The sequence below is a fragment of the Falco peregrinus genome (assembly GCF_023634155.1).
Source record: "Falco peregrinus isolate bFalPer1 chromosome 12 unlocalized genomic scaffold, bFalPer1.pri SUPER_12_unloc_2, whole genome shotgun sequence".
Classification (NCBI taxonomy): domain Eukaryota; kingdom Metazoa; phylum Chordata; class Aves; order Falconiformes; family Falconidae; genus Falco; species Falco peregrinus.
In genome coordinates, this window is record NW_026599550.1 from 125,421 (window position 1) to 149,968 (window position 24,548).

General features: G+C 67.4%; 2 protein-coding genes across 2 annotated transcripts; both read right to left on the bottom strand.

Moving 5' to 3' along the window:
- Nucleotides 1–62: 62 nt before the first annotated feature.
- MAST1 (microtubule associated serine/threonine kinase 1) lies at nt 63–15,448 on the bottom strand. Its single transcript, XM_055793189.1, has 27 exons — nt 15,324–15,448; nt 14,978–15,009; nt 13,779–13,867; nt 13,184–13,259; nt 12,998–13,076; nt 12,334–12,497; nt 11,822–11,897; nt 11,245–11,451; nt 10,534–10,635; nt 9,755–9,884; nt 9,156–9,223; nt 8,995–9,080; nt 8,679–8,887; nt 7,348–7,486; nt 7,139–7,271; nt 6,893–7,058; nt 6,003–6,104; nt 5,809–5,931; nt 5,204–5,313; nt 4,844–4,974; nt 4,532–4,716; nt 4,272–4,448; nt 3,313–3,542; nt 2,773–2,895; nt 2,441–2,577; nt 1,873–2,042; nt 63–1,570 (listed from the first exon to the last, which is right to left on the bottom strand). The coding sequence occupies exons 1-27, from the start codon at nt 15,360–15,362 to the stop codon at nt 933–935; spliced, it is 3,921 nt and encodes a 1,306-aa protein (XP_055649164.1). The 5' UTR covers nt 15,363–15,448; the 3' UTR covers nt 63–932.
- Nucleotides 15,449–16,329: 881 nt separating this feature from the next.
- RNASEH2A (ribonuclease H2 subunit A) lies at nt 16,330–20,559 on the bottom strand. The gene is made up of 9 exons (XM_055793190.1): nt 20,421–20,559; nt 19,291–19,572; nt 19,125–19,196; nt 18,781–18,907; nt 18,326–18,413; nt 17,648–17,785; nt 17,347–17,434; nt 17,125–17,248; nt 16,330–16,519 (listed from the first exon to the last, which is right to left on the bottom strand). Exons 1-9 carry the CDS (start codon nt 20,557–20,559, stop codon nt 16,387–16,389), a joined length of 1,191 nt encoding a protein of 396 aa, XP_055649165.1. The 3' UTR covers nt 16,330–16,386.
- Between the last annotated feature and the right edge of the window lie 3,989 nt (nt 20,560–24,548).

Below are 24,548 nucleotides of genomic sequence, written 5' to 3' on the forward strand. Positions count from 1 at the left end.
CCAAAACTGCGGCCGCGGCGCGATGACGTATGTCGTGTCGTCCCCCAGCCCCCCCTCCCGTCCCCACGGAGGCAGCCGGGGGTCGGTGCTGTACAGGCTTTATTGGCCCCCGGGGTCCCCCCGGCCCCGGCCCCCCTGTCCCGGGGGGGGACGTTTGCATAGCGAGAACGGGGGTGTGTGTGTGTGTGTGTGTGATGATGTCACGGGGAGGTTGGTGATGTCACCTGCTTTGGCTAGAAGTGATGTCAGCTGCTGTCATGTGACATCACTGCAGACCTGGAAAGCGTCAGCCCCATCCTGGTGACCTCACGGCAATGACATCACCACCTGGCACCGATCATTGCCCGCCCCCCCACCCCCCCCCACTGTCACCACAGCTGTGACATCACCATTCCCACACCTTCAATGGCACCTTAGCTGTGACGTCACCATTCCTGCACCTTTGGTTACATCAGAGCTGAGACAGCAGCACCCTGTTACATCAGAGCTGTGACGTCATGACTCTTACACCATCAGCAACACCGTAACTGTGACATTGTCAATCCCATGCCACCAGCTGTGACATCACTCTCCCTTCCCAAGGGCCAGTGCCACGGTGATGTCACTGCTCCCCGTCCCCCCTGTGACATCAGAGCTGTGCCCTCTCCCCTTCCACCCCACCTGTGACATCACCGCTGTGATATCACAGGGTAACAGCTGGGGGCAAACAGGAGACTGGGAGGGTGGGAATGACACCCAGGGGGCACCTGTCCGATGACATCACACCGGGGGGGGTGTCACAGTATTAACCCTTTGCATACGCAGGGAGGTGCTGGGGGGGCTGCTAGCCACGTCCCTGGCCGAGGTGGGGCGGGGGGACCCTGCATGCCTGGGCCCCCCCCCTTATTTACAGCCGCGGGGTCTGGTGGGGGGGGGGGGGGGGGCGGTCGAGCTCAGCGCCCGGGAGGGTCCCCATCCCCGGGGGCTGCCCCAGGTCCCACCACCACGATGGGCACTGGCCCCCCACCCCCCCTCCGAGCTTGCTCATGCTCCTGCACCGGGCTGAGCGCCTTGGGGGGGCCCCGCGGGGGTCTCTCGGATTCCTCCCCCCCGTGGGGGGCTGCCTCAACGCCGGGGGGGCCCCCCAGCAGCAACGGCAGCTCCTGGCGGCCCAGGCGGCGGGTAGGGGGCGCGGGGGGGGGTCCCTCGGCCGGGCTCTCCCCGTCCCACTCGGCCAGGCTTTGTAGCGGCGGTTCGGCCGGGAAGTCCTTGCGGGCGGCCTCCAGGCCGTGCTTGCGGGGTGGGGGTCCCGCCCCCTTCTCAGGGGGGCCCCGGCGGGTCAGGCGGGGGGACTCGGCCGCCTTCGGGTGCAGCTTGGCGGGGAAGGCGGGCGGCGAGGCGGCGGGGGGGGAGGGGGTGTGGGCCAGCGGCGAGAGGGGGATGCTGCCGGCCGACTTGCACCGGGCGGCCCGGTACTGGCGCTGCAGCTTCGGGGAGAGCCCTTGCAGCGAACTGGGCCGCAGGTGGGGCCCGGCCGGCGCCGGGGACGGCGGAGCGCTGGAGCCCGGAGAGCTGCTGGGCGGGGAGGCCCCTGCGGGGAACGAAGGTCAGGCCTGGCGGGGCCGAGCGAGGCCGAGGCAGCGGCCGCCCGGCCTCCCGCGTCCCTCCGCCGGCCCTCGCAGCTGCCGTAGCTCCGCCCCGCGGCCCCGCCCACCAGCGCAGCCCCGTTGCCTCGGCCCCGCCCATCCCATTGGCCTCGCCCCTTGGCCTTCGCCACGCTCCTTTCTCGTGACCACGCCCCCGTTGCCATAGCGGTGACCGTGTCCCCACCCCTTTCCCTTGTCCCCGCCCCTTCCCCTTGACCCCGCCCCCCGTTGCCATGGTGCCGCCTACCCGTCTCGGCGGCGCGCGGCGGGAGGGCGGGGTCCCGCGCGCGCGCGTGGGTAGGGGAGGCGGGCAGGCTGTCGGAGGAGGAGAGCGAGCGGCTCAGTGACGTCAGCGAGCGGCTCGTGTGCAGCAGCGAGGCCTGTCGGGCCAGGTGCCGGAAAAGCGCGCTGCGCCGCCTGCCGGCCGGGAGGACCATCACCATGGGGGTCTGCACACACCGGGCCGCCCCCTGGGCCCCCCGCTCCCACGCAGTTCCCCCAGTTCCCCTCCAAGTCCCTGCCCAGTTTCCCCCTCAGTTCACCTCCCTGTTCCTCCCAGTTCCCCCCCAGTTCCCACAGCTCCCCTCCCAGTTCCCCTAGTTTCCTCCCAGTCCCCCTAGTTGCCCACCAGTTCCCTCCCAGTTCCCCCTTACTCCCACCTAGTTCCTCCCCCCCCGGTTGCCCCCGTTCCCTCCCAGTTCCCCCCCAGTTCCCCCCCAGTTCCCCCAGTTCCTCCCCTAGTTCCCCCCCACACTCCCCCTAGTTCCCTCCCAGTTCCCCCCCAGTCCCACCCAGTTCCCCCTCCCAGTCCCCACCTCTCATGGCCGCCCCCGGCGCCACCCCGGCGGTTCCTTCGTGCCATCTTGGCCCGGGCACTGCGGCGCCGCGCAGGGCCCAGGCGGATCGACGTGTTCTCCAGTGGCGTCGTTGTCACCAGCACCTTCGTCCCGCTCTGCACACATCGCGTCACCGCCCCGCCCTGCCACGCCCTGCCCCACCCCACCCCACCCATGGCCCATGACCCCACTGTGACCTCCTGTTAACCCCATGACCCAGCTGTGACCTGTGACCCCCCATCAACTTCTGAGCTCTATGACCTTTTGAGCACAAGCCCCCTGTGGTCCCGTGACCCCTTGTGACCCCTGACCTTGAGGATGAGCTCGACGACCTCGGTGTGCACCAGCCCGTGGACAGGCTCCCCGTTGACGTGGGTGATGAGGTCACCGGCGCAGAGCCCCGCCTCCTGCGCTGGGCCCCCCTCCTCCACGTGCTGCACCCACAAGGCACCATTACCCACAATGCATCAGGGCTGCCATGCCCCAGCACCCCCCGTGTGCCCCCCGCCATGTCCCTCCGTGTCCCCATGTGACCCCTCAACCTACTGCATCCCCATGTAACTCCATGGCCCCATGTGACCCCCCAGCTGCCCATATCCCCATCACTCCATGACCCCTCACGTCCTCCCACAGCCCCGTCACACCCCAGCCCTCCATGTCCCCTCACATCTTCGCGTTACCCCCAGACCCCTTGTGTCCCCATGTCACCCTCCACGTCCCCCTCCATCCCTCCACATCCCCATGTCCCCCCACCACCACCACTCTGTGTCCCCATCTCACCCTGCAACCCCCATGTCCCCCCACATCTCATGTCCCTCCCTGCCGCCCCGTGTCCCCCCCACCCTGCTGACCCAGACTACATGGTGGACACTGTAGATGTCACTGTCCCCCAGGTAGACGCGGATGGCACGGAGGGTGAAGCCAAACTTCTTGCCAGGGCGGGGGATGGCAATGGGGGAGCGGGGGGCAGCCACTGCCGGGGCCAGCTCCCGGCCCGGGGACGAGTCCCGCGACGAGGGGTCCGAGGACAGTGACCGGGGGGACATGGGGCTGCCCAGGGGCGAGGAGCCAGGCGCCTCCCCTGCACGCCCAGCTGGCACCATGCGCACCCAGGGCCACAGGGACCCCCACCAGGGGACCCGGGTGACCAGGGACCTCCCCACCCACGTGACCCAGGGCGCCACCCAGGGGACCCAGAGGACCAGGCCCTCCCCCCCAAGGTATCCGGGTGACAGGGACCCCTGCCAGGGGACCCAGGGGTCCAGGGACCCCACCACCCAGGAGACCCAGGTGACCAGGGCCCCCCCCCCAAGGGACCCAGGTGATCGGGGGACCCACTGCCACCCCTTGCTGGCACCATGCTCACCAACCCGGGGACAGGGGCCCCCACCCAAGGGACCCGGGTGACCAGGCACCCCCCACCCATGGGGACCCAAGTGACCAGGGGACCTTCACACACAATGAACCCACGTGTCCAGGGACTCCCCACCCGAGGGACTCACATGACCAGGGACCCACCCCGCACTTGGGACCCAGGTGTTCACGGAGCCCCCTGCCACCCCTCACACTCAATCTTAGGGACCTGGACAGCAGGAGACCCCTACCACACCTGGGGACCCCTGCTGCTCACGGGGACCCAGGCACCCAGGCTGTCTACCAAGGTGAGGGGAGGTCCTGAGGGGATACTGGGGGCCTGGGGTGGGTTAGGGTCCCGGGAGGGGTCTGGGCTCCTGAGGTTGGGTCTGGGGTCCTGGGGCAGGGGGGGGCTATAGGTTCCCAGGGGGTCTGGGGTCCCGGAGGTGACACCCACCGCTGGGGATGATGACAGAGAGGGCGGTGGCTGACGCTGACTTGGTGACTTTCCCGGGGCCGCGGGGGCTGCGCTTGTCACCCCCGCCCTCGGGGGCCACCCCTGGGTGCCGTGGCCGCCGCAGACCCAGCTCAGCCCTGGCAGGGGGCAGCTCCCCAGCCCGCGGCACTCGCTCCCCTGGCGGGGTTAGGCACCGGCTGGTGAGACCCCAGCTCTGGGGGACACCCCCCCCCCAGAAGACCCCAGCACCCAGCACTGACCTGGCTCCTCGCTGGCTCCATCTGTGGGTGCATCGCGGGGGGTGGGCCCATTGCGGGGGACTGGCCGCTCCTCGGGGGGGGGGCCCGGGGCGCCCGGGTTCCAGCAGCGCTGAGAAGCGGCGACGAGCGCCCAGGGGGGGGCTCCCCTCACCCTCGGGGGGGGGGCCCTCCGCTGCCGGTGGGCGCTTCCTGGGGGGAGGCAGGTGTTTGGGGGGGGATGTCTGACCACTACACCCCCCATCTAGGTACCCAGGCATCCAGGCAGACCCCGGGATGACACCCCCCCCCCCCAGGGACGCAGTGGGTGCTCACAGCTCGGGTGAGGCCGTACGCCAGCTGCGGTCACGGGCGAAGCCGTCGCGTCGCCCCTCGTCACGCGGACGCCCCTTGGGTGCCTTCGGCTCCTGCTGCTGCTGCGAGAGCTGCTCCAGGCTGCTGTACACCTGCGCAGTGGCACCCAGCGGCACCCATGGACACCCACCGGCACCAAACAGCACCCACCGGCACCCACACCCTGCGTGTGTCTCCCCGTACCTCCTGCCCCCCCCTGCCTGGTCTCCCCTGTCCCCCCTCTCCCAGTCCCTGTGCCCCCCTGGACCCGTTGCGCCCTCCCAGACCCTCTGCCCCCCCCGCCCGGTCCTTGTCTGTCCCCCCTGGACACCCCCCCCCCACCTTGCTGAAGCGGGGGGAGCACGATGAGAACTGCCGGATCTCCACAGGCTCATCCTCTGTCGTGTCCTCGTCCTCGTAGGAGGTGATGTGGGGGTAACGGTCCGAGCGTGCTGGGGGGGGCACGGGGGTCGGGGGGGGAGCACGGGGGGGGAGTCCCATAGGGTGACCCCCAGGGGTGAGGGACCTGTAGATTGGGTCCACTGCAGGGGGGGCTGTGGGGGGTCCCTGGGAGCACGAAGGGGGTAGAGGTTTCCCTGAGGGGGGTGTCTGGGGCTCGGGGGGGGGGTGTCTGGGGGAGCAAGGGGGTGTCCCCTAAGAGGGGTCAGGCTGTCCTGGAGGGGTCCCGAGGTGTTCCAGGGAATGTGTCCCTTGGGAGGGGTCGTACGTGGTCCCAGGGGGTCCCTGGGGGAGGTTCATGGGGTGGTGTCAGGGTGGGGGTCCCAGAGGGGTCCCAAGGTGTTCCCGGGGGTGCCAGGTGGGGTGTCCCTTGGGGGGGCCTCCTGGGTGGTCCCAGGGTTGGTGTCCTGGAGGGGTTCCGAGGGGTTCCTGCGGGGGGTGCTGGGGGGGGAGGGGGGCGCCGAGGGGGGGGTCCAGGGGTCCCTCACTGTCGAAGTAGCTGGTGTCCTCCTCAGACTCCAGGTGCGGCACAAACTCGGCTTTCTGCCGCAGCAGCCCCGTCCAGTCCAGCGCCACAAAGAAGCCGTGAGCCTTCACCTCCTGCGCCCCCCCTGCAGGGATGGGGAGGGGGTCAGAGGGGACAGCACCTGCGGGGGGGGCTGGGGGGTGGGGGGCGTCTCACCGGCCCCCAGGCGTCGCAGGGGGTCTGGCTGCAGGAGGCAGGAGATGAGGTGCTGGGCGTCGGGGGGCAGCGCCTCATCCCCCTCTGGCCACAGGATCTCGTCTGGGGGGAGGACACAGACACGGAGGGGACACGAGGGGGCACGGGGGGACACGCGTGAGTGCAGGGACCCAGCTGCCAGCCCCATCACGGCCCTGTACGAGGGATGACCTGCCCTGTCCTCATGTCCCCAAGGTGACCTACTCCATCCCCCCATGTCCCCCTGCGTCCCCTGATCTGAGATGACCTGCTCTGTGTCCCACCCACCATGTCCCCCTCTGTTCCTCTGTGTCCCTATCCCCCTACCTGAGGTGTCCTGTCCTGCGTCCCCATGTCCCCCGTGTCTTCCTTGTGTCCCCATCCCAGAAATGTCCCCCCATGTCTCCCCCATGTCCCTGTCCCCACACCCAAGAAGTCCCTGTGTCCCCCACCATCTCCCCCTCTGTACCTGAGATGACCTGCCCCATGTCCCCATGTGTCCCCGTTTCCCCCGTGTCCTCGTTCCCCCTGTGTCCCCATCCCTGTACTCAAGATGACTTTCCCCATGTCCCCACGACCCCCCCATACCTAAAATGTCCTTTTTAGTGTCCCCCACCACGTGCCTCCACAGCCAAGATGACCTCCCTGTGTCCCCCCGTAGCCAAGAGGACCGCCCCTGTGTCCCCTCCATGTCCCTCCCGTAGTCAATATGTTCTCCCTGTGACCCCAACGTACCTGAGATGACCTCCCCTGTGTCCCCCACCATGTCTCCCCCCCGTACCGGAGATGACCTGCCCCGTGTCCCCTCCACGTACCCGAGATGACCTCCCCTGTGTCCCCCACCGTGTCCCCCACCGTATCCCCCTCCATACCCGAGATGACCTGCCCGAAGAGTTCCTCCGGGGTGTCCCCGAAGAAGGGGACACAGCCCACCAAGAACTCGTAGAGGACGATGCCCATGGCCCACCAGTCCACCGGCTTCCCGTAGCCCTGCCGCAGGATCACCTCGGGTGCGATGTACTCGGGAGTACCACACACCTGCGGGGAGGGGGCGTGTCATCCACGCCCCACCACACCCCACCAGCCACGCCCAGCCACGCCCCACCAGCCTCACCCACCTGCTTGTCACGGAACTCCCGGGCGTCCTTCTCCATGTGGCCCTCGTAGAGGTTGGTGGTGAGGCTCATCAGCCCCATCTTGGAGAGCCCGAAGTCCGTCAGCTTCACGTGGCCCAGCGAGGTGATCAACAGGCTGCAGGGACCCGGGTGTCCGGTGGGGACCCAGGTGGACGGGACCCCCCCCGGGCCCCCCCTCGCTCCCCCCGTACTTGTCAGGCTTGAGGTCGCGGTGGACGATGCCGTAGTTGTGCAGGTACTCGAGGGCCAGGACAGTCTCGGCGAAGTAAAGCCGAGCCAGCTCCAGCGGCAGGGCCCCGATGTGCTTCAGCAGCGTGGCACAGTCCCCACCTTCCGGGGGACACGAGGGGACATGGGGGGACGTGGGAGGGATGTGGGAGGGACACAGGAGGGACACAGGGGAATACAGAGGGACACGGGGGGACATGGCAGGGACACAGAGGGACATGGGAGGGCAGGGGTGACACAGGAGGGACACAGAAGGGACACAAAGGGACATGGGGGGGACACAGAGGGACATGGGGGGGACACAGAAGGGCAGGGGGGGACACGGACACAGGAGAGCAGGGGTGACATGGGAGGGAGACAGGGGGATACGGAGGGACACAGGAGGGTACGGGGACACAGGAGGGACATGGGAGGGATGCAGGGACAAAGGGGGACACAGAAGGACAGGAGGGACATGGGGGAACACAAGAGGGCAAGAGGGATGTAGGAGGGACACAGAGGGACATGGGGGGACATGGGAGGAACATAGAGTGACAAAGGGGGACACAGGGTCATGGGAAAGCAGAGGGGACATGGAGGGACACGGGAGTGATGGGAGAGGGACACAAGCGGGACACGGGGGGGACCCAGCAGGGCACATCACAGCATCACCTGCCACCACCCAGCACGTCCCAGCAGGACACCAGGCGCTCACCCAGACATAAAGCACCATGCCAGGGTGTGAAAACACCCCAGTGTGACACAAACCACCCTGTCGTGACACAAACCACCCTGTCGTGACCCAGAACACCCCACACTGCACCACTCAGCCCTGTATCTCAATGCCCAGCTCCGTGTTGTGATACCTGGCCCCATATCATGACACACAGCCCTGTACTGTGATGCCCGGCTCCACATTGTACCATCTGGCACTGCACCACGATGCCCAGCCCATATCACAACACCGGCCTTCTATCACGATGCCTGTGCCTGTATTGTGGCACCTAGACCTGTATCGTGATGCCCAGACCCATACCACAACACCCAGCCCTCTATCATGATGCTCAGTTCTCTATCACGATGCCCAGACCCGTACTGTGATGCCCAGACCCATATCACAACACCCAGCCCTATACCACAACATCCAGCTCACTATCGTGATGTCCAGGCCTGTGTTGTGGCACTCAGACCTGTATTGCGATGCCCAGAGCCACACCAAAACGCCCAGCTCTCTATTGCAACACCCCACCACCTATCACAACACCACTCCATATTGCGACATGCATCCCTGTATCGCGACACCCCGTCGGCCCACCTTCAACGTACTCCATGACCATGCAGAGGTGGCGGCGGGTCTGGAAGGAGCAGAACATGCTCACGACGAAGGGGTTCTCAGCGAAGGTGAGGATGTCGCGCTCCACGAATGCCTGCTCCACCTGGTTGCGCAGCAGCAGGTTCTGCTTGTTGATCTTCTTCATGGCGAAGCGCTGGCGCGTGGCCGTGTGCCGCACCAGGTACACCGCCCTGCCAGCACAGCTGCATGTCACGCTGTGCCGCGGACCCCCCACCGGGACGTCCCCCACCCAGGGACCCCATCCCCGCCAGGGACCCTGGGGTCCACAGCTGCTCACCCGTAGGCACCGTTGCTGATGAGTTTGATGGTCTCAAAGTCGCCTTCACCCGGTGGCTTCTTGGCTCTGGGGATGGTGCTGCGGCCCTGGGGGGACACAGGGACATGGGGGAACACGGGGCGACGCAGGGAGGGGTGCAGGGACCCTGGCCCAGCCCCCACCTCAGCCCCCTCCTCGAGATCCGGCGTGTTGCTCCCGCCACTGTCGGGCTCCTCCAGGTGCACCACATCTGTGGGGACATGGGGTGTCACACATGTGCGGGGACACGGGGTGCCACACATGTGCACCCCCAGTGCATGGCATGCATGCACCCGCCATGCACACTCCCACACCCCTGCACATCCCCCGTGAGCAAGCTCCATGTGACCCATGCAGGCACCCCCCTTGCACGCTCCCGCACGCACATGCATGCCTCTTGCGTGCTCTCACACACATGTGCAGACCCCATACCACCCCGTGCCCACACCCTCCCGTGCAAGGCCTCATGCATACACGCTCCCACATGCACATGCATGCCCCTTGCACACATGTGCCTGCCCCTTGCGCACTCCCACACACATGTACCTGCCCCTTGCATGCTCCCACACACGTGTGCAGACCCCACACACCCTCCATGCACACATCCTCCCATACAAAGACCCACATGTGCATGCTCCAACACATGTGCGTGCCCCTTGCACGCTCCCATACGTGAGTGCATGCCCCTACAGGTGTGTGCAAATCCCATGCCCGCCCTGTGGCCACTCGCACACGCATATACCGGGGAAGGGGTCCCGTGCCAGCCCCAGCTGGCCGATGATGTAGCGGGGGATGTCAGCCTTTAGCAGCCCCTCGCGGGCCTGGCCCTCCGCTGCTGCCAGCAGCTGGTAGAACTCGGCTGGGTCGAATTCCTGTGCCGACACGCCCCGGCACGCGTGTGCAGGGGGGACACGCATCGTCACACGTGTGCACGCAGGGACACGCACCACCATGGTGCAATGCTCCAGCAGACAGCAGGGTGGGGGGGGGCACATGTGTGGGTGCGCATAGGTCTGCACATGCATGAGAGCATGTTCGAGAGTGTGAGCGCATCGCACACGTGTGCACTAGGACACGCATGCACACGTGTGTTTGAGCCCAAATACATGCCTGTACCAACGTACAGAGCATGTGGGTGAGCACACGTGCCTGCGTGCGCTGTCATGGGCAGGGGCACACGCGTGTGCCCCACTGTGTGTCGTCATGTCGTCGTCCCCGTCCCCCGTCCCGTCCCCCCCCCCCGCCCCGGTCCCCCCACCCCCTCTTTGTCTCGGTGGTCCCCAGGATGCGCTATTGCCGTGGCACTGCCCCGGGCAACATGGCTGTCACCATGGCAACAACAGCCCTGCTTCCTCATTGGCTGTGTGCAGGGATTGGCCAGGGCGTTGTCAGGGTGACCGGAAGGGCTTCGTCTGATTGGACAGTTGGGATGGTGCAAAATGGGATGGGGGGGGATGCTGGGGGCGCTGCACAGGGCCGGATGCCTGGGTGCCCGGGGGAGGGGGTCCCAGGGGGACTCACCAGGCACTCCAGCAGCCGGGCGGGGCGGGAGATGATGATGAGGAGCTTCTTCACCAGCTGGGTGATGAAGGCCACCTCCTCTGACTCTGAGCGCTCATAGGCCTAGGGGGATGTTGAAGGGACGGGGGTCAGGGGTTCCCCAGGGGACTTACATGGGGTTGTGGGGAATCCCTTGCACACTGGGGGGTCCCCTTGGGTCTCATTGGATTCAGCAGGGTCCCACTGGGTCCCTGGGGGGTCCTGTTGGGTCCCAATGGGTGCCCTTGGGTGCTGAGGGCTCCCATCGGGTGCTGTATGGCCCTGGTGGGCCCCCATTTGGTGTCGAGGGTGCCATCGGGCCCCATCGGGACCTACTGGGTGTTGCTGGGACCCATTGGGTGCCATTGGGACTGTTAGGTCCCTTGGGTCCCTGTTGGGTGTCACTGAGCCTCTCTGGGCTCCACTGGGTACCATTGGGTACCACTGGGTCTTGTTGGGCCCTGTTGGGTCCCATTGGGTCCTGTTGGAACCTGCTGGGTGCCATTGGGTCCCACTGGGTCCTGTTGGCCCCTGTTGGGTGCCATTGGGTCCTGTTGGACCCTGCTGGGTGCCATTGGGTTCCACTGGGCCCCTTTGGGTGCCCTTGGGTCCCGTTGGGTCCCATTGGGTGCCTGTTGAGTCCCGTTGGGGGCCCTGGGGTCCCACTGGGTCCCGTTGGGTGCTATGGCTCACGTCCTGCAGCAGGCGCTCCATGTTCTCTTGCAGCTCATAGAAGTAGCCAGCGGTGATGAGGCCGTGCCGGGCCTTGGCCAAGCAGTCACGCGCCAGCTCGACCAGCTGGTGCTGAATGAAGCTGAGGGCGCCATCAGCCAGCGGCGTCCCCCCGGGGCCACAGCCCCGCACGAACTCCTCCAGCCGCTCCTCCATCTGTGCCGTCGCCTGCGGGACCCGAGATTGGCTGCCTACAGCTCCCGACACCCCCACAGACCCCCTAAGGTCCCCCCCCAAGACCCCAAACCCTCTCCAGTGCCCCACAACCACCCCAGAGCTGTCACTCCTCCCCTCCAGCACCCTCAGAGCCCCCCTGATCCCTTATAGATAACACGCGCCCCTCAAGGCACCCATAACCATACCAGGACCCCCCCCAGGACCCTATATCCTCCAGCACCCATTAGCTGCCTGACACCCCCCCAGAGCTGTTCCACAACGCCCCAACCCCTATAGCCACCCCCCAAGCCTCCCCCAAGACCCCATGTCTGCCCCCAGCTCCCCACATTGCCCCCAGCCCCACCCACCCCCCCAGCCCTACCTTGGGGAACCGCTCCTTGTAGACATGGTTCATCATCACGATCTCGTTGTCGTGGGATGAGGGTGAGCGCCCGGGACTGTGAGGGGAGGGCACTGATGGCACCCAGGAGACCCACAGTGCTTCTCCCCCAGCGTTCCCCCCACCGCTGGCACCTGTGTGACCCCCAGCATTCCTCCATGGCAGCCCGACAGTGTCCCCATCCCACCTCCTTGATGTCCCATGGCCAGAGTGTCCCTGCCATCCTGATGTCCCCCACCCCATGGCACCCTCGTGGTCCCCCCCGGCTCTGGGACACCCCAGATTCATGGTGTCCCCACCCCTACAGTGCCCCCAAAGCCCTGCCCCCCCCCCCCCCAGCCCTAAGGTGTCCCCAAAGCCTTGGTGTGCCTTGGTCCAACCCCATGGTGACCCCCATCCTCCTGGCGCCCCAATTCCCCCACGGGACCCCCAAACCCCTGATCCACCCCCAGGCAATTGGGGTCTCCAGCCCCGCTGCAGAGTCCCAGTCCTACCTGAGGCTGCGGGAGCGGGGCCGCAGGGTCGGCCCCCCCCGGGCCCCCCCATCCTCCTCGGCCAGGCTCTCGGAGCTGCCGAAGTGGCGGGAGAGGAAGCGCAGCTCCTCCGGCGTTGGCTGCGCCGGCAGCTGGTGCAGGCGCTCCTGCGACGAGCACGAGGACTGCGCGCCCGCGTCACCCCTCCGACCCCACGGACCCCTGCCACCCCCACGGACCCCCCCCCCCCGCACCCTGCCAGGACCCATCGCCACCCACAGCAACCCAATGACCCCCATGGACCCCTCACGGACCCCCCACCAGTGGACCACCCCCACCAGGACCTACTGCCACCCACAGTGACCTGCTGAACCCCATGGACCCACCATAAACACCTCCGGACCCCCAGGGGACCCCCCCAAAGACCTATAGCCACCCACAGTAGCCACTGACCCCCATGGACACCCGCCCATGACACCCCATGGGGACCACTGGCCACCCACTGACCCCGCCCCACACATACCCCCGTCCGTGGGACCCACATCTAACCCCACAACCAGCCAGCTAGACCCCTGACCACCACCCACAGCGACCACCCCCTCAGCCACCTCCCCACCATGGGAGGGGGGGGCACCTATGTGTGTCCCCTGGAGATGGGGGGTGGGCTCTGAGACCCCCGACTCACCGAGACGGTGGAGCTGGGGGTGTTGGTGCCATAGCCAGAGGAAGGCAGCGAGGCCAGTGACCATCGGCGCCCATCAGCACTGTGGTGGGGGGAGCACAGGGTGTCAGGGGTCCCAGGCACCTGGATAATCCCCCCATCACCACCCATCCCTGTGGGTGCCCCCCCAGGCCGTGTGAGCCCCCTTACCGGCGGGAGGAGGCAAAGGAGAAGTGGGCTGGGTTGCTGGGCGAGAAGTTGCGGGGACTGTCCAGGGGGCTGCTGCCTGTGAGGGGTGGGGGGAAACACCGGGAGGGGGGGGGACACAACATGGGGGTGACATCACCTCCACCCCACCCTGACACCCCCACCCTGCCAGACCCCACCCACACCAGGGCTAAATGGATGTCACCCACTCACACCCCCCCAGGGGAAAAGGGGGGACTCCAGGGGCTGGAGGGGGGTTTTAGGGGTTGGGGGGGGGGGGGGGCTATAGGTACCAGGGAGGCGGGGGGGCAACTGGGCCTGGGGAGGGCCTATGAGTCCCTGGGGGGGTCTCCATGTGTGTCTGGGGGGGAGGGGGTCTTGCGGCCTGAGAGGGGCAATGGGTCCCTTGGGGGGGGGTGACAGCAGTTTGGGCGGGGCCTTGCAGGGGGGGGGGCTATGGACCCCTGGGTGCTTACAGGCACCTTTGGGGGTCTCGGGGGGGATTTGGGGGGTCCCATGGCCTTGGGAGGGGATTGGGGACAGTGGGGGAAATTTGGGACGGGGGGCTGGGGGGCACCAGGGGGGATGCATGTCTCACCGATATGTCCAGGCAGAGGTGAGTGGGGTCGCGGGAGGGTGGGGGAGGTGCTGGTCAGGATCAGGCTCTTCCGGTTGCTTGTGCGGCAGCTGGGGGGGTCATGGGGGTCATGGGAGAGGGGCTGGAACCCCACCCCCGCAACGCATGTCCTCGCACCCAAATGCTCTTACCACACTTAAAGGTACTCCCGGGGGGGCACTCATAGCCCCCCCCCCTCCCCCCAAAGTGGGTGCAGGGATGGGAGGGGGCAGGGGGACTCTGTCCATGGTGGGGGAACATGGGGCTGGGCATGGAGGATGAAAGGGGAGGATGAGGAAGGAGGGCTGGGGATGAAGTAGGATGGAGGAGATGAAGGGTGAGGATGAAGATGAGAGGACAAGGATGAAGGAGTGATGAGGATGAGGACGGGGGGGGATGAGGATGAAGATGGAGGGGGATGAAGGCTGGGGATGAGGATGGAGGGGGGATGAGGATGAAGATGGAGGAGGATGAAGGCTTGGGATGAGGATGGAGGGGGGATGAGGATGAAGATGGAGGGGGATGAAGGCTGGGGATGAGGATGGAGGGGGGATGAGGATGAAGATGGAGGAGGATGAAGGCTTGGGATGAGGCTGGAGGGGGGACGAGGATGAAGATGGAGGGGGATGAAGGCTGGGGATGAGGCTGGAGGGGGGATGAGGATGAAGATGGAGGGGGATGAAGGCCGGGGATGAGGATGGAGGGGGGATAAGGAAGAAGATGGAGGGGGATGAAGGCTGGGGATGAGGATGGAGGGGGGATGAGGATGAAGATGGAGGGGGATGAAGGCTGGGGATGAGGATGGAGGGGGGATGAGGATGAAGATGGAGGGGGATGAAGGCTGGGGATGAGGATGGAGGGGGGATGTCTGGGTAAGGAGGACAGGGAAGGAACGGAGGCCGACGATGAGGATGGTGCGGGGAGGAAGGCCACGGCCACGGTTACCTCTTGGTGCGGCGGAACATGCTGCTGCCCACCAGGATCGGCATCGGGGGTGGGGGGGGGGGCGAGAGCCGGGGGGAGCCGGGGGCTCCGGGGCGGCGGCGGCGCCTCGGCAGGGGGGGGGAGGGGGGGGGGGGGGGGGAGAGGAACACGGCGGCGGCGGCTGCAATGGGCGGGGCCGGGGCGGGGCCGGGGCGGGGCCGGGGGGCAAGGGGGGGGGGCGCGGGGGGGGTCCTCACCTGCTGCTTTTCCGAGGTAGCGGCAGCTCCTTCTGCAAAACGGGGCAGGGGGTGGGGGGCGGCACGGACTCCCCCCCAACCCCCCGGCGGCAGCGCCCCCCGGGCCTTGGGGGCAAGACAGGTGCTGGCTCCATCCCCCCCCCCCCCCCTCATGTCTGATGCCCCCCCAGATCCGGCTGCCCCGAACACCCCCGGCCCTGCAGCACCCCCCCGCCCGGCCCTGCCCTGTGCACCCCCTCCCCGGTACCGACCCCCGCCCCAGTACCGACATCCCCTCCCCCGAGTTACCGACAGTCCCCCCGGCACCGACGCGTTCCCCCCGGTACCGATTTCCCACCCCCGCTACCTGCAGCCGCCGGCGGCGAATCACACCCGAATCATCCATGGCGCTGCCGGTGCGGGGGGGGTCCTCCCCCCCCCGCCCCCCGCGGCCCCGGTGCCCGCAGCCCCCCCCCCCCCTCAGCCGCCCGCCGCCATCCTCCGCCGTGCGGGACCCCCGGGAACGCCCCGCCCCCAGCCCCGCCCCGCCCCGCCCTGCCGGGGGGACCCAAGCGTCCGGGGGGTGGGAGCATGGGGGGTGGGAGCATGGGGGGTGGGAGCATGGGGGGGCGGCCGGCCCCACCCCGGGGGGGTTTAACCCCTGCGGTGCTGCGACCCCACCCCCGCCTCTGTCCGTGGTGCTGAACCGGCCGCACTCGCGGCCGCCGCAGTCCCCCCACCAACAGGAAGGGGGGGGTTCAACCCTCCCCCCCCCCGTGTCCGCGTCCCCCCCCGTGTCCGCCCCCCCTCCCCCAATAATTTCAGGGCAATACCGCAGCGCTCCCCCCGCCACGAGCCCCTCCCGCATCATGAGTGACATCATGGCACCGCAACACCATAAAAACGTGGCCAAAAGAGGAAGGAGGGGTGCTCGGGGCCCCCCAGTGCCCCCCCTGCGCCCCCCCCCCCCCCCGGATTAGACCCCTAATCCCCCGGGATTGAGGTCACGGCCAGTTCCAGGCGCCTGGCCAGGACTGATTAACGCAGGGGTGCATGACACGGGCTGGACACCTGGGTTTGCTTCCATCTCGGGGGGGGGGGGGGGGGGGGGGGCACGGCATGAACATGGGGGGGGGTCACAACACCCACTCCCCCCGAGCCAGGGAGCTCCAAGTACCCCCTGCCCCAAACTGCAGCACAGCAGGGCCTGTGCACCACCCCCCCCAACCCCACAGACCCTCCAACAGCTACAGGCACCCCCTGCCCCCCCTTCAATGTGACACACCCCCCCAAATGTACAGGTGGAATAAATCGCCCCCCCCCCCCCAAAACAACAAAAAAAGGGGATTTGGGGTTTTTTAACCAATCTTTGTTAAAAAATACACACTTGCTTTATTGGGGGGGGGGGGGGGTGTCTGTTTGGGGGGCTGTCACAGCTCGGCCAGGGAACGCAGGCTGCGCTCGTGGAAGAAGCGGTGGGGGGGGCGCACGGGGGGCACACGTTTGAAGTAGGAGAGCACCGAGGGGGGGGCTGCAGGGTCCTCATCGGGATCCTCGTCAGCCCTGGGGCAGGGGGTGGTGGAGGTCAGGGACACCGAGGGGGAGGCATGGAGGACCCAGAAGTCTGGGTGGGGGTCTTGCCCCCCCCACCCCTGAAGGGCAAGGACCCCTGTGCCCCCCCCCCCATTGCATGGGTATGCTCCCCCCAGCCCAATCCCCTCCATCGCACAGACAGGCCCCCCCCATTGCACAGGTTTTTGCCCCTCTCAGCCCTGCCGTGCCCCCCACAGGACCCCCCCGAAGACCCCCCCCTTGGCACAGACAAGACCCCACACCGCCCATTACACAGGCCTGTGCCCCCCCAGGCCCCCCACGGCACAGACAGGACCCTCCATGCCCCCGCCATGCCCTCTGCATTACACAGGCCTGTGCCCCCCCCCAGACACCAATGCCCCCCCCATTACACAGCCCTGTGCCCCCCCAGGCCCCCCATGGCACAGACAGAACCCCCTTGTGTCCCCCTCCTCATTTACACCAGTCCCCTTTGCCCCCCCACTCAGGAGCAGCCCAAGCCCCCCGATAAAATCATGCTGGGATCCCCCCAAGCCACAGCAGCCCCCTCCAGCTGCCCACCCCCCCCAGTACCCCCCTGTGCCCCCGACACGCACCACTTGACGGGGACCCCCCTGCGCTGCAGCAGCTCCCGCGCCGTCCCCCAGCTGAAGCGCACGAACTGGGGGAACCCAAAGACGGGCTCCAGGTTCCGCTGCAGCCACTCCTTCGTCTTGGGGTCTGAGGGGGCCATGAGGGGTGCCCAGACACTGGGGTATCCCCCCGCAGCAGGCCACAACCCCCCCTGGGCCCCCCCTCCCCCATTTTGCTACTCCTACCATTGGGGTACCCTGAGCCATAGTCCCGGTCGATGTCCCCCAAATCCTCCACGAACTTCCAGTGCTTCACAGCATGGTCACGGGCAACCTGGGGGGGCAGAGAAATTAGCGGGGGGAGCATATTGGGGAGGGGGGGCTGAGAGCCCTCCCTCCCCATTAAATTTGAACGTTATTTGGTGTGGGGCAAGGCGAGGGGGCAGATGTGGGGCGCAGGGGGTGTTGGTGCTCTGGGTGGTGTTGGTGTTTGGAGTGGGGGGGATGCGGGGGGGGGGTCGTGCTGGGGGGGGGGGGTCATGCCCACCTTGGCGCAGATGCTGGCGGCGCTGACGATGGGGAAGAGCCCGTCAGCTTTGGGGCGCACGGTCACCGCCAGCCCCGGGAATCGCTGCTGCAGCTTCGCCTCATACTTCTCCGCCGGCCCCACTGTGTCCACAAACACCTGGGGGTGCCCCAGGACCGCCCCCCCCCCCCGCCAAAAATCACCCCTGCCCCCCTCCAAAATCACCCCCCAGCTGATCCATCCTGACCCACCCCCCAGCACCACAAAACCCCCAGAAAAGGTCCTCAACCCTCCTAAAACTTCCCCTGGGCCCTGACCCCTCCTCCCCAGACCCCCCTCAGATCAGCCTGGACCCCCCCAGCACCCCCAAAACAATCCCAGACTCCCCCTGTACCCCAAAGCACCCCAAATTCACCCAAAACCAAGCCAGAACCGCCCTCCAGATCCCCAACTCCCCCCCAAACGGCTCCAGCCCTGTAAGTGAAACTAAAGCAGGGGTGGGGAGAAAGAGGGGATTTGGCCGGACCCCCCCCCCCCGCACCCCAAAACAACCCCAGACTCCCCCCTGCAGCCCCAAAACACCCCATATCAAGCACGGGGGGTGAAGAAAGAAGTGGTTTGGACTCAACTCAGGGTGCCCCCCCAACTCCCCCTCCCCACACCTGCACCTCCCCACCCCCAGGGTCCCACCAAACCCACCTCAGCCACCTGCACCCCAGAGTCCAATGCGAACTGGATGAGGCCCACAGCCGTGTCATGCGACAGCTCATTCAGGTTGTATTTAGCTCTGGGGGGGGTGTCACAGGGTGGGCATCACCCCTCAGCACCCCAAACTGGGGGGGGAGGCGTGTGGCAAGAAAACGGAGACTGCATGAACCAGGCTCAGAGGCACCAAAGGTGCTGGGGGCGGGAGGCAGGGGGGGGCCCACATTGGTCTGAGGGACACTGGGGGTCCTGGGGGGTGTTGCAGTGCTACTGTGTGGGGGCAGAGGTGTGGGCAGGGGGTTTTGGAGGGGGGATGGGGAGTTTGGGGGGCCTTGGGGGGGCTTGGGGGGGGCTTTGACCACTGCTGCACGCAGGCAGAGATATGGGTAGGGGGCTTGGGGGTACCTAGGGGGTTTGGGGGGGCATGGGGGGGCTCTAGGGGGGCTCACCGCTGCTGCATGCAGGCAGAGATGTGGTCGGGAGGCAGCACGTGCAGGGCCCACCCCAGGATGTTGCTCGCTGCCTCCAGCAGCGCAAACCGCCGCTCGCGCTCCCCCTCTGACAGCGTCTTCGAGTCTGGAGGGGGGGCAACCGGGGTGAGGGGTCCCCTTCACCACCTCCTACCTCCACCATAGACCCCTCCACCCCCCCCCGGCCCCCCCACCTCCCCCCCAGCACCCCCACCCCCCCCCACCTCCCCCCAGCACCCCACCGACTCCAGGCCCCCCCAACCTCCCCCACGCCTCAACCCCACCCCTGGGACCACCAAGACCCCCCTCCCCGGCCCCCCCACCTGCCACCCCCAGCGCTTCCAGTTCCTCCAGTTTCTCCACGGGGCAGTAGCAGATCCCATAAACCATCGGCCCTGCGTGGCGTAGGGGGGGAAAGAGGGGGGTAAGCCCGGGGCGAGGGGGGAAGACCCCCCACACACACCCTGGGGCCCCCCAACTCGGTCTCACCCAGCACCGGCCCTCTCCCCGCTTCGTCCACGCCGAGGGCGCAGGGGAGGCGGCTGCAGGGGGGGGGGGCACGGCCGAGCCGAACCGCCCCGCGCCCGCCGGGTCCTGCTCCAGACGCGCCAGCGCCATCGCCGGGGAGGGGGGGGTGTGGCGGGGGCGTGGCCCCGCACAGCCCCCCTGGGAGATGTAGGCGGGAAGGGCACTCCCCCAGCCCCCACCCCGGGAGGTCCCCGGTGGCTGGTGAGGGGGGTCCCTGGGTGAGGGGTGGCGGTCGTGTCAGCCCTGAACAGGGGGCGGGGGGGGAAGCCGGAAAAACCGCCGCCCCCCCCCCCCCCCATGTCTGGGAAGTGCCGCCCCGAGGCGGGAGGTGCCGGGCAGCGCGGGAGGGGGTTCCCGGAACGGCCCCGCCTGCCCATATATGGGCATGGTTGCGTCAGCAGGGGAAAGCCCCGGTACCGCCTCCTTCCGCTGACGTAGGTGCCCGCGGGGTGGGGGGTGGGGGTCCCATGGGGTGAGGCGGGACACGCGGGGTGGGGGGTGGGGGGTGGGGGGAGGGGTACACCTACCACCCCCCATAACACACAGCACCATGCGACTAATTATCACAATAATTATTATTATTAAATACAAACGTACAAAAATTAAACAGCCACAAAAAAAAGTGCCCCACCCCCCACCAAAGCCGCCCCCCCCCCCCCCCCCCCCCGGACACGGGGGGGTCCTGTAAACTTCACGGGGGGAGAGGGAAGGGGTGTCCGCCCCCCCAGTATACTCCCCTTGGGGTGTGCAGCACAGGGACTCAATCCCCCTAAAATGAGCCCCCACCCCCCCAGGGAAATACCCAAGTTGTGGGGGTGGAGGGGGGTGTGTTTGACCCTGCACTCCCCCCCCTCACCCCCAGACCCAGGGGGGTCCCCACGCCCAGCTGGGGGGGCACTGGTGAAGGGCCAGGCCCCGTTTGGGGGCATCCAGTTGGTCCCACAGGTCCCGTTCCTGCAGGCCCTGGGGGGCCCTGACCCCCCCCCCGGGGGGGCCCCAGCCGGGGGAGGGGGGGGGCCTGATCCTGCATGTCCCTTCAGGCTTGTCTGTTTGGGGGGGTGGGGAGTACTCCAGGGGTCCCTCACCCTCACCGGTCCTTTTAGGGTTCTCCATTTGGGTGTCCCCAGTTTCTTCAGGTCCATGGTGGGGGTCCCTCAGGTGCCCCACCCTCCTAGAACAGTGGAGGTCCACGTCCAGGGGGGTCTCTGTAGGGGTCCCCCCCGAAGCCATGGGCCTCATCCAGCACGGTCCCATGCAGCATCCCGGGTCTGTGGTCCCCATCCGCTGGGGCCACCAGGTCCAGGGGGTCCCAATGGGGTATCCACGAGGGTCCCCCCAAAGCCACGGTCCTCATCCACATTCCACTGCCCCGTGTCCATACCAGGGGTCCCATGGGGCATCCACGGGGGGTCTCCCTGAAGCAATGGTCCTCATCCATGTTCTACTGCCCCACGTCCATACTGGGGGTCCTGTCAGGGTTTCTACGGGGGTCTCGGTGGGGTGTCCAGAGGGGTCCCCCTGAAGCCACAGTTCTCATCCATGTTCCACTGCCCTGTGTCCATTCAGGGGAGTCCCGATGGGGTGTCCACGGGGGTCCCCCCGAAGCCATGGTCGTGTCCGTGCTGGGGGTCCTGTCCGGCGGGTCCACAGGGGTGCCCCCCCCGAGTCCCATTCCACATCCCCATCACTGTACCAGTGGGGGTCCCCACCGTGGGCGGGAGGAGCCCAGACACCCCGGACGTCGCCCCCCAGCCCATTCCCCATGGGGGGGGACTTCAGAAGCCGAGGGCCGCGCCGGGGGGCAGGGGGCAGCCAGAGCCGGCGTGGTCGCGCACGGAGGCCGCGCAGCCGGCGGACCTGGGCGCGGAGCCCGGCTGCCGTTGCCGCCAGTGCCGCGTTCTGGGCGCGGAGCCCCCGGACGCGCTGCTCCAACCGGGCGATGCGTTCCAGCTTCCCTCCGCCGGCACCGGCTGGCTGCCAGCCGGTTCCTGAGCCGTCGCCGCTCCGCTTGCAGCCGCTCCGGGGACTCCGGAGCCGGTTCCCGTGGCTTCAAGCCTCCGGTGCCACACCGGGGATCCCCGGGAAGGGGGTCCCCCCGCCGGCCGCCAGCCCCGCTGGCTCCGGTAGCGCCACGTTGGGGGGGCCCCGGTTGGTGTAGCTCGTCCAGCGCCTGCGTGAAGCTGCCGGTGAAACCGTCGCGTTCCCCTGGCACCGTGGTAGAAGAAGCTGCCGGTACCCGGTGCCTCCACCGAAAAAGCTGCCGTCGGGGCAAGGCGGCGGTTTGAGCCCACGGAAAGGCTCCGGGGGGGTCCCCGGGGGTAGTGCCCCCGGGAGCGCCCCGTAATCGGGCTCGGGCCGGCAGAAGCCACCCGGGAACGGCGCGGGGCGGTTAAAACGAAGGCTCCATCCGCTCACACATGCGGCCGCAAAGGGAACCGGGGCGGATAGCGGCGGCGGGACTCGAACCCACGTCCTCCCCGCCGCGCCGCCCGCCCGCCTTATACCCACCCGGGGCGGAAGCGCGGCCCCATTGGTGGCGGCGCCCGCCGGGCCACGCCCCCTCTCCGGGCCACGCCCCCCGCGCGGGAAGGGGCAGGGCCGGCGTGGGGGTGTAACGGCAAGGGGGGAACGACGAGAGGGACACGGGGGGGGGCGGGGGGGGCACAGAGCGGTGTGCATGTGGCACAGGCGTGTGCATGGGCGGGGGTTTGGGAGGGCACACGCGTGTGAGCAGGGCCTTGGCTGTGTCCTGGTGCACACTCGTGTGATCAAGGCCCTGGTCGTGTCTCAGTGCACACGCGTGTGAGCGGGGCCCTGGTCGTGTCTCAGTGCACACGTGTGTGAGCAGGGCCCCGGTCATGTCTCAGTGCACACGTGTGTGAGCAGGGCCCTGGTCATGTCCTGGTGCACACGCGTGTGAGCAGGGCCCTGGTCGTGTCTCAGTGCACACGTGTGTGAGCAGGGCCCTGGTCGTGTCCGGGGTGCACACGTGTGTGAGCAGGGCCCTGGTCGTGTCCTGGTGCACATGCATGTGAGCAGGGCCCTGGTCGTGTCTCAGTGCACACGTGTGTGAGCAGGGCCCTGGTCATGTCCTGGTGCACACGCGTGTGAGCAGGGGCCCTGGTCGTGTCTCAGTGCACACGTGTGTGAGCAGGGCCCTGGTCGTGTCCGGGTGCACACGTGTGTGAGCAGGGCCCTGGTCGTGTCCTGGTGCACATGCGTGTGAGCAGGGCCCTGGTCGTGTCCTGGTGCACACGTGTGTGAGCAGGGCCCTGGTCATGTCCTGGTGCACACGCGTGTGAGCAGAGCCCTGGTCGTGTCTCAGTGCACACGTGTGTGAGCAGGGCCCCGGTCATGTCTCAGTGCACACGTGTGTGAGCAGGGCCCTGGTCATGTCCTGGTGCACACGCGTGTGAGCAGGGCCCTGGTCATGTCCTAGTGCACACGCGTGTGAGCAGGGCCCTGGTCGTGTCTCAGTGCACACGCGTGTGAGCAGGGCCCTGGTCGTGTCCGGGTGCACACGCGTGTGAGCAGGGCCCTGGTCGTGTCCTGGTGCACATGCGTGTGAGCAGGGCCCTGGTCGTGTCTCAGTGCACACGTGTGTGAGCAGGGCCCTGGTCATGTCCTGGTGCACACCGCGTGTGAGCAGGGCCCTGGTCGTGTCTCAGTGCACACGTGTGTGAGCAGGGCCCTGGTCATGTCCTGGTGCACATGCGTGTGAGCAGGGCCCTGGTCGTGTCTCAGTGCACACATGTGTGAGCAGGGCCCTGGTCATGTCCTGATGCACACATGTGTGAGTGGGGCCCTGGTCATGCCTCAGTGCACACGCGTGTAAGCAGGGGCCCTGTTCATGTCTCAGTGCACACGCGTGTGAGCAGGGCCCTGGTCACGTCTCAGTGCACACGCGTGTGATCAAAGCCCTGGTCATGTCCTGGTACACACGCGTGTGAGCAGGGCCCTGTTCATGTCTCAGTGCACACGCGTGTGAGCAGGGCCTTGGCTGTGTCCTGGTGCACACGCGTGTGATCAAGGCCCTGGTCGTTTCTCAGTGCACATGCGTGTGAGCAGGGCCCTTGGTCATGTCCTGATGCACACATGTGTGAGCGGGGGCCCTGGTCATGTCTCAGTGCACACGCGTGTGAGCATGGCCCTGGTCATATCCTGGTGCACACGCATGTGATCAAGGCCCTGGTCATGTCCTGGTGCACTCGTGTGTGAGCAGGGCCCTGGTCATGTCCTGGCGCACATGCGTGTGAGTGGGGCCCTGGTTGCGTCTCAGTGCACACGCATGTGAGCAGGGCCTTGGCTATGTCCTGGTGCACACGCGTGTGATCAAGGCCCTGGTCGTGTCTCAGTGCACACGTGTGTGAGCAGGGCCTTGGCTGTGTCCTGGTGCACATGCGTGTGATCAAGGCCCTGGTCATGTCTCAATGCACATGCGTGTGAGCAGGGCCCTGGTCATGTCCTGGTGCACACGTGTGTGAGCAGGCCCTTGGTCATGTCCTGATGCACACATGTGTGAGCAGGACCCTGGTCATGTCTCAGTGCACACGCATGATAGCACAGGCCTGGTTGTGTCCTGGTGCACATGCGTGTGATCAAGGCCCTGGTCATGTCTCAATGCACATGCGTGTGAGCAGGGCCCTGGTCATGTCCTGGTGCACACGTGTGTGAGCAGGCCCTTGGTCATGTCCTGATGCACACATGTGTGAGCAGACCCTGGTCATGTCTCAGTGCACACGCATGATAAGCACAGGCCTGGTTGTGTCCTGGTGCACCACGCATGTGAGCACAGACCCCAGCACACGTCTGTGTGAACACATGTGAGCACAGCCCCCAGTCACATCCTGGTGCACACGCGTGTGAGCATGGGCCCCAACCTGTGTCCAGGTGCACACACGCGATCCCAGCCCGCACCAGGGTGGGACACAGGGCACACGTGTGTCCCATGGTCCCAGGGCTGTGTGCGCAGGCTCACACGGTGCCCACGCGTGTCACCTGCCACTCTGCAGGTGCCCAGACGCCTGCGTCCAGTCCCCAGCCCTGAGTCACCGGCGGTGCCACCTGACTCACGTTCCCGTGTCCCGGCATCGCACGCCTGGGCTGAGCACACGGGACCCCCCAGCCCCCCGAGCCGGGGTCCCCTGGGGACACAGCAGGCTTGGGGGGAGGTGGCCCACAACACACCGGCCTTGAGGGGGGGGGGGGCGGGGGGGTCA

What these genes read in the sequence shown, in the direction of transcription:
- MAST1 (XM_055793189.1), bottom strand. Translation starts at nt 15,362, where the DNA reads ATGGATGATTCGGGTGTGATTCGCCGCCGGCGGCTGCAG. An exon ending in ATCAGCAACGGTGCCTACGG is followed by an intron (nt 8,888 to 8,994) that starts GTGAGCAGCTGT and finishes CTGTGCTGGCAG; the next exon opens with GGCGGTGTACCTGGTGCGGC. An exon ending in CGCGACCTCAAGCCTGACAA is followed by an intron (nt 7,272 to 7,347) that starts GTACGGGGGGAG and finishes GGGTCCCTGCAG; the next exon opens with CCTGTTGATCACCTCGCTGG.
- RNASEH2A (XM_055793190.1), bottom strand. Translation starts at nt 20,559, where the DNA reads ATGGCTTCGGGGGGGACCCCTACAGAGACCCCCCTGGACGTGGACCTC. An exon ending in TCTGCCTGCATGCAGCAGCG is followed by an intron (nt 18,414 to 18,780) that starts GTGAGCCCCCCT and finishes CACCCCCCCCAG; the next exon opens with AGCTAAATACAACCTGAATG. An exon ending in TGGCTCAGGGTACCCCAATG is followed by an intron (nt 17,249 to 17,346) that starts GTAGGAGTAGCA and finishes TGGCCCCCTCAG; the next exon opens with ACCCCAAGACGAAGGAGTGG.